General features: G+C 45.6%; 1 protein-coding gene across 3 annotated transcripts in view; it reads left to right on the top strand.

Moving 5' to 3' along the window:
• Positions 1–227: 227 nt before the first annotated feature.
• Tmem116 (transmembrane protein 116) overlaps positions 228–11,530 on the top strand; it is a 34,846-nt gene continuing 23,543 nt past the window's right edge. For 2 of the 3 annotated variants that reach the window (XM_028766187.1, XM_028766185.1), the window contains exon 1: positions 10,975–11,022. In XM_028766187.1, the coding sequence (XP_028622020.1) occupies positions 10,975–11,022 (48 nt within the window). Of the gene's footprint in view, positions 313–10,974; positions 11,023–11,530 lie in introns of those variants that run through there. The other variant, XM_028766186.1, reaches the window with a different exon arrangement.

Below are 11,530 nucleotides of genomic sequence, written 5' to 3'. Positions count from 1 at the left end.
GGATGGGCCGCAGAGGGGCGGGGCAGAGAGAAGCGACTGCGCATGCGTAGAGGGCGAAGCTGCCCGCGCGGGGGGCGGGGCCACGTGACGCCGGAGCCGGCGAGGTGGGGCCGTCGCGCACGCGCACTCCGCGCCGCGCCGCTCGCTCGTCTAGTTCTGGGCTCCGCTGCGTTCTCGCGTGAGGAGAGGCGCGAGGCGCGTCTTCACCATTCCCTGGTTGCCTTCTCTCGCCTTGGAAGAGGACGTGGCGACGTCTCTGCCTCCCCTGTGCTGGGCTGTCATGCGGTCCATTGAGGCCCGCCGCCTCCGTCGGTTAGTCAGCTGTTTGTCACGGATGGTCACTGCCATGCCCATGTAGGCCGCGGGCTGCACCTCTGGTCAGGCCCACGGGACACAGGCGTGGTGGCCTCCCCTGCCCCAGAAGGACGGGAAAAGGCCTACTCGCCGTCGTACTTTTGGTCAGGTGTGGTAGGTGGCACAGGAAGGTGACAAGACCAGGCTGGGCTGTCCCGTTTTTCAGAGACTACCTTATGCCACCTTCTGATTGTGCCGTGGGAATTCAGCACAGTGAAGGAGGCTGGAAGGAATTCCTTATCAGAGCAGACATAGGGATCGTAGCCAGCAGGCTGTGTGAGGCAGCACAGGCCTTCAGTCCCTGTGCTAGCTAGGAAAACTGGCAGGCTGATCTCGGAGTTGGAAGCCAAACCTGATCTACATACTGTGTTCCAGGACGCGTACACACCACGTGTAAGTTCCATCCTCAGCACCCAAGGGGAACAAAAGCATGCCTTTAATCACACCATTCCCTAAGGCCAAAGCTGGTGAGTCTTGAGTTCAAGGCCAGCCTGGTCTACAGAGTGAGTTCTAGGCCATTCAGAGTCAACCTGGGTCTCAAAAAGACAAAATAGAAAAGCTAAGTGTGGAATACTTGCCAGTACTGGGGAGACGAGGAAGATGCCCAAATTGAGACTAATCAAATCAGTGACCTCCAGATTTAGGAAATGACTTCCAAAATGATTGATGAAGTGAACGATTAATGAAGATAGGTCGGTCAGTGGCCTCTACGTATAGGCACACACATTCACACATACACACACACACCAGTAGACTCATGAAAACAAAACTGGATTATGTTGTACATAATCCATATGTGTTTCTTTTTTACTACTGTTAAGTCTCAAACCCTGGGACAAATTGAGGTGACTAACATCAGAGTGGACCTGGCCATGAGGTTCTCCCAGAATCCCTTAGGGTATGACAGGCATACACTGCCCCCGACCCTAAACTTCTCCAGCCCAAGGGCTGGACTGCCCAGCACAGGCTGTGCAAGTATTCTGTCACAGTGTGACATGGCTGTGTCCTAAGAAATATCTGTACATTCTTCCTTTTTGAATTGTGTGTGTGGTCTCCAAAGCTGCCGTCTACCCAGTAAGTATGTACTAAAATCTTTACTCCCATCTCAGGCCTTTCCTAACCACTGCAAAGGTATTTTCCGACTTTGAAGATCCTGTATCACGAGTTAGTCCTGCTCACATGTGTCAACGAGGTACCGAGGAGATACTTGGGATCGTGACTTTGAGAGGCAGGAGGCATCTATGAAGCAGTAGGAAACAGGAGATGCTCAACCCTGCTGAGCACTGTGAATCTATGTCAAGGCGAACTTGGGAAAGCAAAATAAAGTCTCTCACTAATCCAAGGGGTTTACAGCCACCGGAGGCTTTCATTGGGGTGTTGCCAGATTTGTGTATGAAAACATCACGTAAATGTGAAGGGAAAGCTGGGTGTGGCTTTAGTCCCAAGCCGTCCTGGGAAGGAGACCGCTGGAGACCTGAGGAAACCTGAAGAAGACTTTGGAATAATCAGTGACCTTGACATGGACTAAATCATATGCCTCAAATGCACTACAATTGCATTTGGAGAGATAATTATAGTTATTACAGAAATAATTACAGCTAAATGAAATCCTACAGGTGGGCCCAATCCAGTGGGCCTGATGTCCCTTTAAGAAAAAGATCACAGAGGGCCAGAGCCTTAATCCCAGCACTGAGGCTAAGGCAGGTGGGTTTCTGTGATTGGGAAGCCAGCCTGGTCTACTTAGTTTCAGGTCAGCCTGGGTTGTATAATGTGACCCTTGCTCACTATAAAAAAGGATGAATGAAGAGAATGCATCAGAAGGGAGAAGACTGAGGCTGAGGGCAGTTGAGTATCTGTTGCAGTATTTAAAGGCGGTGAGAGAAGTTAAAATCTGACAAGAAAGGCATACAGAGTCGGGTGGGAAGGACAGGGGCCATGGATCTAGGAAGAGTTGGAGGAGGAAGGTAAATATGATCAAAATGTACAAATTCTCAAAGAACAAATAATACTTTAAAAAAAAAAAAAAAAGCATGGCCGGGTGGTGGTGGTGCACACCTTTAATCCCAGCACTTGGGAGGCAGAGACAGGTGGATTTCTGAGTTGGAGGCCAGCCTGGTCTACAGAGTTGAGTTCCAGGACAGCCAGGGGTACACAGAGAAACCCTGTCTCAAAAAAAAAAAAAAAAAGAGCCTAAGTTTGGCCTTGGTGGTGTCTGGGTAGTAGGCCATGTGTATGCTCTAATGTTCCATCCTCAAGTGGATGACTGAAGAAAAGTGAGACCTAGAAGCTTTTGCAGGAGGTCTGGACTTGGTGGTGTACCCCTTCAATCCCAGTACTCTGAAGGCAGAGGCAGACAGAGCTATGTGAGTTTAAGATCAGCCTTATCAATAAATCAGGCCAGTCAGGGACACACGGTGAGATCCTGTCTCAAACAAATGAGAAGATCCTTTTGTAGAACAGAGTTTGCAAGGCTTTGGTAATCAAATAGATTACGGTAGGAGAGGACCTGCCGCAGCATGCTTTGTTGTGTAGAATTGCTGCTTTCCGGTTGTACACCACTTCCACCACAGAGGGAGGCTGAGTGCCAAGGAAAAATGACTCCACAGCCTGTTCACACAAGTCGACAACTACTGTCTGCCTGCACACCAAGATATATAAACTGATGAATCATTTGTTTTGTGTGAATAAACACTGAGCCCTGCCTGTGACTCTCTCAAACCAAAACAGAGACTGTATGTATGAACTTACCTGTTGCATCAGATATAACCCCTCACCTGGGACTGTACAGAGTACCCCCATTTTGGCCCACTACTTGTGAGCCTTGTCTAGAAACTGGCTGAAGTGAAAGAGTGCTCTGAGACTCCAACCCAAGTGCAGTCTCTTTATCCTGTGGTGCTCCGTCTGCTTCACATCAATAATTGAAATGGCCAGACAGCCGGGCGGTGGTGCGCAGGCCTTTAATCCCAGCACTTGGGAGGCAGAGGCAGGTGGATTTCTGAGTTCGAGGCCAGCCTGGTCTACAGAGTGAGTTCCAGGACAGCCAGGGCTACACAGAGAAACCCTGTCTTGAAAAAAAAAAAAAAAACAAAACAAAAAGGCCAGACACCTGGGCCTGTGCTGACAACTCTGAGCTGGAACAGCTTTTTGTCTAGTCAGACTTCCTTGTAGCCCCTACAGGACTGAGATTGTATCAGTTCAACTTCAGGAGAGCTTCCCTGAACCCTGCAGTATCTGTAACTCTTGTGGCCATTCTGTAATATGTGTAAATACATCATTGTATAATAGGGTGGCGTGTGACCTAAGAGTTAATACTATTCACTAATCCTGGCATTAGAGGACCTGTTATTGCTAGAATCTTGAACTCAAAATTACTTGTAAAGTTGCAGCCAATGAAACTGATATAGCTCTGAGAATATATTTGCATAAGAGGAATTCTAGGTGCTGCTGGATGTGACCTTAGAAGAGGAGAAAAAGTTTAACCTGGCTACTGGGCTACATGACCTTCTTTGGTAGGGAAAATGGGGGGTACAGGGCTACATGTGCCAGGACATGCAGGTCTGGGGGAGGGGAGAGCTATCCTACTCCTGCTGATCTCAAGAAGAGATTTCTGGGGTTGGACATGCCTTGGCCCCCATTCTTGCTCCTGGCCCCACAGGAAGAAGAATCTTCAATTGAAGAGTTGCCTCCATTGGATTACCTCCATTATATTGGCCTGTGGGTGTATCTGTATTTTCTTGATTGATAATTGATGTAGGAGGTCCCAGTCCACTGTGGGCAGTTCCATTCCTAGGTAGGAGAACCTGAGCTGTATAAAAAAGGTTGTTGTCAGTGAGCCTGGCAGTAACCTGATAAGAAGTGTTCCTTGATGGTTTCGTTCAAGTTCTTGCCTTGAGTTTCTGCTTTAGCTTCCCTAGATAATGCACTGAATAGTATAAGATAAACCAGACCCTTCCCTCTCAAATTGTCTTTGGTCATGATGTTTATAACATCGACAGAAAGCCAACTAATATACATTATAAAGAATTTAGCTAGCCTAGTTTACAGAGCAAGTTCCAGGAGAGCCAGGGCTACACGGGGAAACTCAGTCTCAAAAAGCAAACATAAAAGAACTTAGCAGTACGATTAATTATTTTATATATCCAATAAGTATATGTCATCAAAGATAGTAGGATCTAGTGTTTGGTAAATTTGAAACAAGAAACTTGATGTGTATATATTATACAACACTATCTTCTAAGGAGAGCTGCCATCTTCAGAAATTCAGGTGTGCCCACGTCCAAAAGATGATCACAGCTGAGCTTGTTGCCTGCTAACATTTCTTCCTAGAGGGAGGGATGGGAGCACTAGAGGACCCTCACCTGAGTATCCAGCCACTCCTTCCAACCAGTTTTATGCAATTCTGCCTAAATTGTATGTGGCCTTAGGGAGGAGCTCCAGTACACAGGCTGGGAAAGACTAGGGAGGATACTCCATCTGGCCAGCCACAGGCAAGCTTTCATCCATGCTGGGTGCAAACCTAGGGTCACCAAGCCTCCTAATAGCAATTCTTCATGCATGCTTCGTTCGTTTTATTAGGGTTCGCATGAACCCTAATAAAGCCATTTTTTTCCCAGGGTAGACTTTGGTGGAATCAATCTTTGTTTTGTCATTAGAACCTTAAAGGGAGGGGAGAAGACATGATTTAGACTCCTGCACCACAGGATGAGAATTGAGAATTCTATAGGTGTGTGTGTGTGTGTGTTCCTGTGTGTTCAGGAAGTTCAGAAACAGTTTTGAGTTTACGTTAATAAAAGAGAGAATGAGCTACACAGATTGGTAAGGTAAACGAGGGGGTCTAGGGATGTAGCTCAGTTGGTAGAGAGCTTTTCTAGTGTCCATGAAACCCTGAGTTCCATCTCGCACTGCATAGTCCCTGTGTGGCACATACCTGTAATCACGGTCCTAGGGAAGTAGAAGTAGAGGTCCGGAAATTCAGGTTCATCCGTGACTATGTAGCTAGTTTAAGATCAGCCTGGGATATGACACATGAAACATTGTCTTAAAATTAATTTTAAGACTTTAATCCCAGCACTTGCAAGGAAGAGTCAGAGGGAATCTTTGTGAGTTCAAAGCCAGCCTGGTCTAGAGAGTGAGTTTCAGGAAGTCCAGGACTACACAGAAACCTTGTCTCAAAAAACCAAGATGATGATGATGATGGGAGAAATTGCTTTTGAGTATGTTGGCTCAAGCAAGCTCTAAGAAGAGTGATGCTTTGGTCCTGGGAAGAGTGTGGAGGAATGCAGTGAATTACAAGAATTCATGTGGGAAGTGGAAACAGGTAAATCCTCAGAAATAAGCCCAGTGCAGGTGGGAAATTACTGAAAGGCACAGATATAGAAATGGATGCTTTAAGTTTAGGGGATGAGTGCCTTGGAAGGAGGGAATTCTTAAAATGGTAAGATAGTTTAAAATCAGGAGAAACTGTCTTGAAAAGTGTCTTAAGAACTTTTCTTTTGTCTTACAATCAATAAGGAACTATAAAGAAAGTTGAAAATTCTTTATAAAATATTAGTATTTTAGGTGTTCCTCACTTTTGAGTACATGTATACTCTGGGTCCTCCCCATTAGAATGGTTATCCAGAAATGCTTCTCTGGTTGTGGTTATTATAGAAGGAGAGTCTTTGTTTTTGTTTTTGTCAGACAGGGTCTCACTATGTAGCTCTGGAAGTCCTGGAACTCACTATGTACACCAAGCTGTCTTTGAACTCACAGAGATCCCAGAGATCCGCCTGCCTCTGCCTCTCAAGTTCTGGGATTAAAATCATGCGCCACTACACCTGGTTAGAATTAGGTTTTGGAAGAAATGGAGAAAGTGGATTTGTTGGAGACAGGGTATTGACACCTCTGCTATGAATTGCATTGCAAAAATAATTGCTTTACTGATTCCTTTGAGTAATGTTCGGATGTGGAAAGTGTAAAGGCTCACACTGGCTGTTCGATGGAGGTAAAAGGAAGGGGCATGCTAACAGATGCTGCAGCACTAAGCCTGCAAGGGGGGACAAGTGCCGCAGTGTTTGAGGTTCGCAGTGTTGGCTCCACTGACTTGCCTAGTAGCTGTTCCCAAGGCTAACACTTGTGTTCAGGACTGCTTTGAGCTATGGGACTGTGGAAATTAATGAGTTTGAAATGGGGATACCTGCAGTTATTGATAGAGTTTGGGTTTTTTGTTGTTGGTGGTAGCTCTTTAGTTTAGTTTAGTTTAGTTTAGTTTTGTGTTGTTTTGTTTTTGTTTTTGTTGTTGCTATTTTTGAAGGATTCTATTTGTTGAAGTATGGACAACGGCTATGGAAAAGGTCCTGGTGCCGAGTTACATACCCACTGGTGAGGATGAGAGCTTTGTTCACTGACTGGGCCTCATTTATGCTAATTTAGAACCAGGACACAAAAAAATGCACACAGATAGACACCTTATAGTTTTGCCCATAGATCAGGTGTGCCTAGAATCCCCATGCTGTAAAGATTCTTAAGACCCAGTAAAGTCTACAGGAACCACAAAGTGTGTCCTGCCCATATTATGTGGGTTTTGCTGGAAAGTCAGGCTGACATTTCCTCAGAGAACACTGAGCTGTAGCCAGGCCAGGGACCTGACCTGACCATGCACACTCCAGGGCACAGACAGACTATGCCAAGTTTTCATTCCTGGCAGCAGTAGGTACAGGTTCCTACAGGGAACAAGCCTGTGTGAGCCTGAGGAAGGGAGAAAGCCAAAGACACCAGCCTGTGCTTCTCACCTGTTACTGAAACAGATGTAGATGGCAATCAGGGCTTATTTGCAGTAGACATGAGCCTAACAATAATTCCACTCAGTCTAAAGTGTTGTCTTTTGCTGGGCGGTGGTGGTGCACATCTTTAATCCTAGCACTCAGGAGGCAGAGGCAAGTGGATTTCTGAGTTCGAGGCCAGCCTGGACTACAGAGTGAGTTCCAGGACAGCCAGGGCTACACAGAGAAAACACTGTCTCGAAAAAAAAAAAAAAAAAAAAAGAAAGAAAGAAAAAGAAAGAATTCCGTATATAACCCATGATAATAGAATGAGGATGGTCTTTGTGTGCATTTGGGTTTTATTTTGGTTTGGTTTGGTTTTTTTTTTTCGTTTTTTTGTTTTGTTTTGTTTGTTTTTTGAGACAAGGTTCCTCTGTGTAGCCCTGGATGTCCTGGAATGTGCTCTTTAAACCAGGCTGGCCTCTAACTCAGAGTTCTGCCTGCCTCTGTCTCCTGAGTGCTGGGACTAAGAGTGTGTGCCACAACCCTTGGCTGTCTTTGTGTTTTTAAAATTATGTTTGTTTGAGTTCATTGGGGTGTGTGCACAGCATCTGTGTGGACGTCAAAGGACAATTTGCAGGAGTCAGTTCTTTCTAGCATGTGGGTCCCAAGGCCCAAACTCAGGTCATCAGACTTGGTAGCTGGTACCCTAAGCTGCTGAGCCCCGTCGCCAGCCTAAGTCTTTGGGGTTGTTTGGTGGTTTCTTTGCTTGTTTGAAACAGGATCTCACTAGGTAGTCCAGATTAGTCTTGAACTTATATTCCTCCTACCTCACATTCCAAATGCATTGCAGGAACACTGCCACCACACTAGGTTTATACAGTTTTTTCCAGACCTAAAGCTTACAAATATTCTACTCTATTTGTGGGTTACCTTTTAACTTTCATGATGGAATCTTTTGAATGACACAAATTTAAATTTTAAATGAGAATAAAAGTTCTCATGTTCTAAGTTACAGAACAGGACTGGGAAGGTAAAGAGGAAAAGGGAGGCAGATGTGGCCCAGTTGGTAAAGCACTGGGCTTGCAAGCATGCTGATGCAAGTTCAGTCTCTAGGCCCCAGGTAAAATACACAAGATGCACACGTGTGATCTAAGCAGGTACAAAGTGGAGAGGCTCACTGGATACATGCAGACATCTCAGTGTAGCATAGTGGTTGCTTTAGTCAGGAACTCAAAGATGGTAGACAGCAACTGAGGCCATCCTCTTGCCTCAATATGCCTGTACATGCACGTAAGCAGTCATAAAAATACATTTGTGGAAAGGACTGAAATGTTTAGCCTAGATCTTTTTTTTTTTTTTTTTTTTTTTTTTTGATTTTTCAAGACAGGGTTTCTCTGTATAGCCCTGGCTGTCCTGGAACTCACTCTGTAGACCAGGCTGGCCTTGAACTCAGAAATCCGCCTGCCTCTGCCTCCCAAGTGCTGGGATTAAAGGTGTGTGCCACCTCCGCCTGGCAGCCTAGATCTTTATACATAGGAACCACTGAAAAGTTGGCAGTTATTACTACTATGGTGCTTTCAGGCTGCGTACTGTGGTTCATGTGTGTAGTTTGAGTACTCTGGAGACAGAGGCAGAAGGATCCTTACAAATTTAAGGCCATCCTAGGCTACATAGCAAGTTCAGGCTAGGCAGGAGTGCAGTTGCAGTGAGATCCTATTTCAAAACAAGAACAAAAATACCAACAACAGATCAGCATGTATTCCTGTCAGAAGTTTAATGAAATATTGTTCTGTAGATTGATATGGAACATGTTGTGTCCATCATAGTCACTGAGGGTACATGCACCTGAACTGTGGCATACACAAGCTCCCAGGTTCAGTCCCAGACCTACTTAGGCAAATACACACAAATGAGCAGCAGGGCTTCAAAACAGAGAAGCAAAAACTGAATGTGATTGATTTCATTGGGTTTGAGATAGCCTTGTAACAAAGAAAGCAAAGTTATGTTTCCAAAGAGACTCCAAGGAAAAAGTGCATGTGCACACATATACATGCACACAGGCATATGTACACAGACACGTGTAACACAGGCACATGTGCACACAAGCACATGCCACATGCACACACAGACATACCCATGCACACACACACAGGCAAATGCACACACAAGCATATGTACACACAGGGATATGCACACACAAGCACATGCATACATGTGCACTTACACAGCCACATAGATATGTACATGCACACACAGACCCATACACACATGGGCATATGCACACAGGCAGGCACATGCATAAAACAGGCACATGCACACAGATACATGCACACAGACAGTTATACAGACACACATGTATACACACAGAGACACATCTAAGCATATACAGGCACATACACATAAGCGTGCATATATATGCACACAGACACACAAACACACACACAGGAAAGTGGCATAGACACTTTAGGAATGTGCCAAGGGAAAGGTTCTCTGAGGCTGAGGTCAGTAGGCTGTTCTCTGAACAGTCTAACTTTTGTCTTGAGGAACAAAGAAGCCTTTTGTCCAAGAGCATTTTCTTATCATTTTCTTATTACTTGGTGACAGTCATTAGTCCCCACGCCCTTAGGAGGTAGACATCATTAGGGACCTCCAAATGCCCCCAAGACTCTGTGCTACTAATCTGAGATGTGGTCGCCTCCCAGTGTTTGGGTTACCTGTTAAGACAGTTACTAAAATCTCCCACTAGCCAGCATCTGGCCTTCCATTCTAGACCTTTCTCTCTCTCTCTCTCTCTCTCTCTCTCTCTCTCTCTCTCTCTCTCTTTGATATAAGCTCGAACCATGCAAGTGATTGCTAAAATATTCAAGAGCTGGGACATAGCCTAGTGCTCACATTTGTGCTGACATTGGCAAGGCTCTGGGCTCCGTCCCCAGCACTTAGAAACACAAGAGAGATGTTGCAGAACCCATGAAAGTATAGTTGAAGCAATGAGAGCTTTTGATTTCCTCTTCCCCAGGCTCTGTCAGGCTCCCTCCACAGGCTGTCCGTAAGCTGTTCTGTACACCACTGCCCTATCCAGACTGTGTTCCTTGGTACTCGGCATTGCCACTGTGTTATAAAAGCTCCTGGAAGGCTCTGTCTAGACTTTATCTTTGTGTCTCCCATAACACGTTGATTTATACAAAATTGATTATACTTAAGTGTGCTCAGTAGATGGTGTAATATAATGATACGCTAATGTTTAATATACCAAACATTAATGACTTCTTCTTAATCTTCACCACTACTAAAACTTTAATTGAATATGCCGTCATCCTTATCAGTCCGTCCCCAAACACGGACAAGTTTTCACAGACCTCTGTTTTACCCCATTTCTTTCTCTTCCTTTTTTTCCGGTCCTATTTCTCTTTTACAAGTTTACTTTTTTTTATTATGACAATATTCTCTGCCTTTTATTGCTCCTGCCTCTTCCTTGCTGTGTGTGTGTATGTATGTATGTATGTATGTATGTATGTATGCATGTGCTTCTCAATTGCTGCTCCCCTCTGGATCCTCCCCTCACAAAGTCCTTCCCCTTCGCCTCTGAGAGGGGCTATGTTATGTAGGATTTGGCAGGACAAGGCAGCCCTCTGCTACATATGTGTGTGTGGGGGGGGGCTCAGTCCATCCTGTGTGTGCTCTTTGTTAACAACTTGGTTTCTTCTGTCACCTGCTTCTTCTATTTTTGGCTTTGTCCTTGGCCCTCTAGCCTCCTGCCCTTAAGGTACAGGGCAGGGTTAGATGGGGTGGAGCCCAGCTGAGGTAGGGGTGGAGCTACCTGTTCAGAGCCTGACTGAGAAGAGCCTGGGCTTGAAGGGTCGCTGGAACTGAAGTCTTCATGGCCCTGCCACTGGAGACCAGCCGCCTGGAAGGCAGATGGGAGTCTGTAAGATCAAAAGCTGACTCTCGCCCCTTTCTGCTCCCTCGTCCTCTCTGCCCCTGTTTTACTCACAGAGGCACTCTCCTTACTAATAACTCCCCCTCTTTATCTTTTCCCTCTTTTTCTGTCTTGTTAACTTTCTGTTAGTCAGATACACTTGGTACTCTCTTCCCTGTCAGCTCCTCTGTTGTCTGTCCTCAGACGCTAGCCTTTTCTCTGTTTACCGTTTGTTCCTGGAGTTACCTCAACCCGCTTTCTCCTTCAGTCTGCTCTACTCCCTGCTCTGTTTCTCTTAATATTTGAGTGTTTTCTAAGGACTTGGGTTGAGGGCAGCACAGGCCCTGCCTTCCTCCCACAGGCCCCTTCAGACTCCGCTCCCTGAAGGTCTGTGCTGAAGAGATGGTTAATAAACACCAAAAGGGAAATTAGGTTGAACATTAAATGTAGGAGACTGATCTCTCTCTCTGTCTCTCTCTCTCTCTCTCTCTCTCTCTCTCTCTCTCTCTCTCTCTCT

Source organism: Grammomys surdaster, unplaced genomic scaffold, assembly GCF_004785775.1.
Source record: "Grammomys surdaster isolate TR1022 unplaced genomic scaffold, NIH_TR_1.0 166, whole genome shotgun sequence".
Classification (NCBI taxonomy): domain Eukaryota; kingdom Metazoa; phylum Chordata; class Mammalia; order Rodentia; family Muridae; genus Grammomys; species Grammomys surdaster.
The sequence above is the reverse complement of the archived record's forward strand: the minus strand, read 5'-3'. Positions and strand labels throughout refer to the sequence as shown.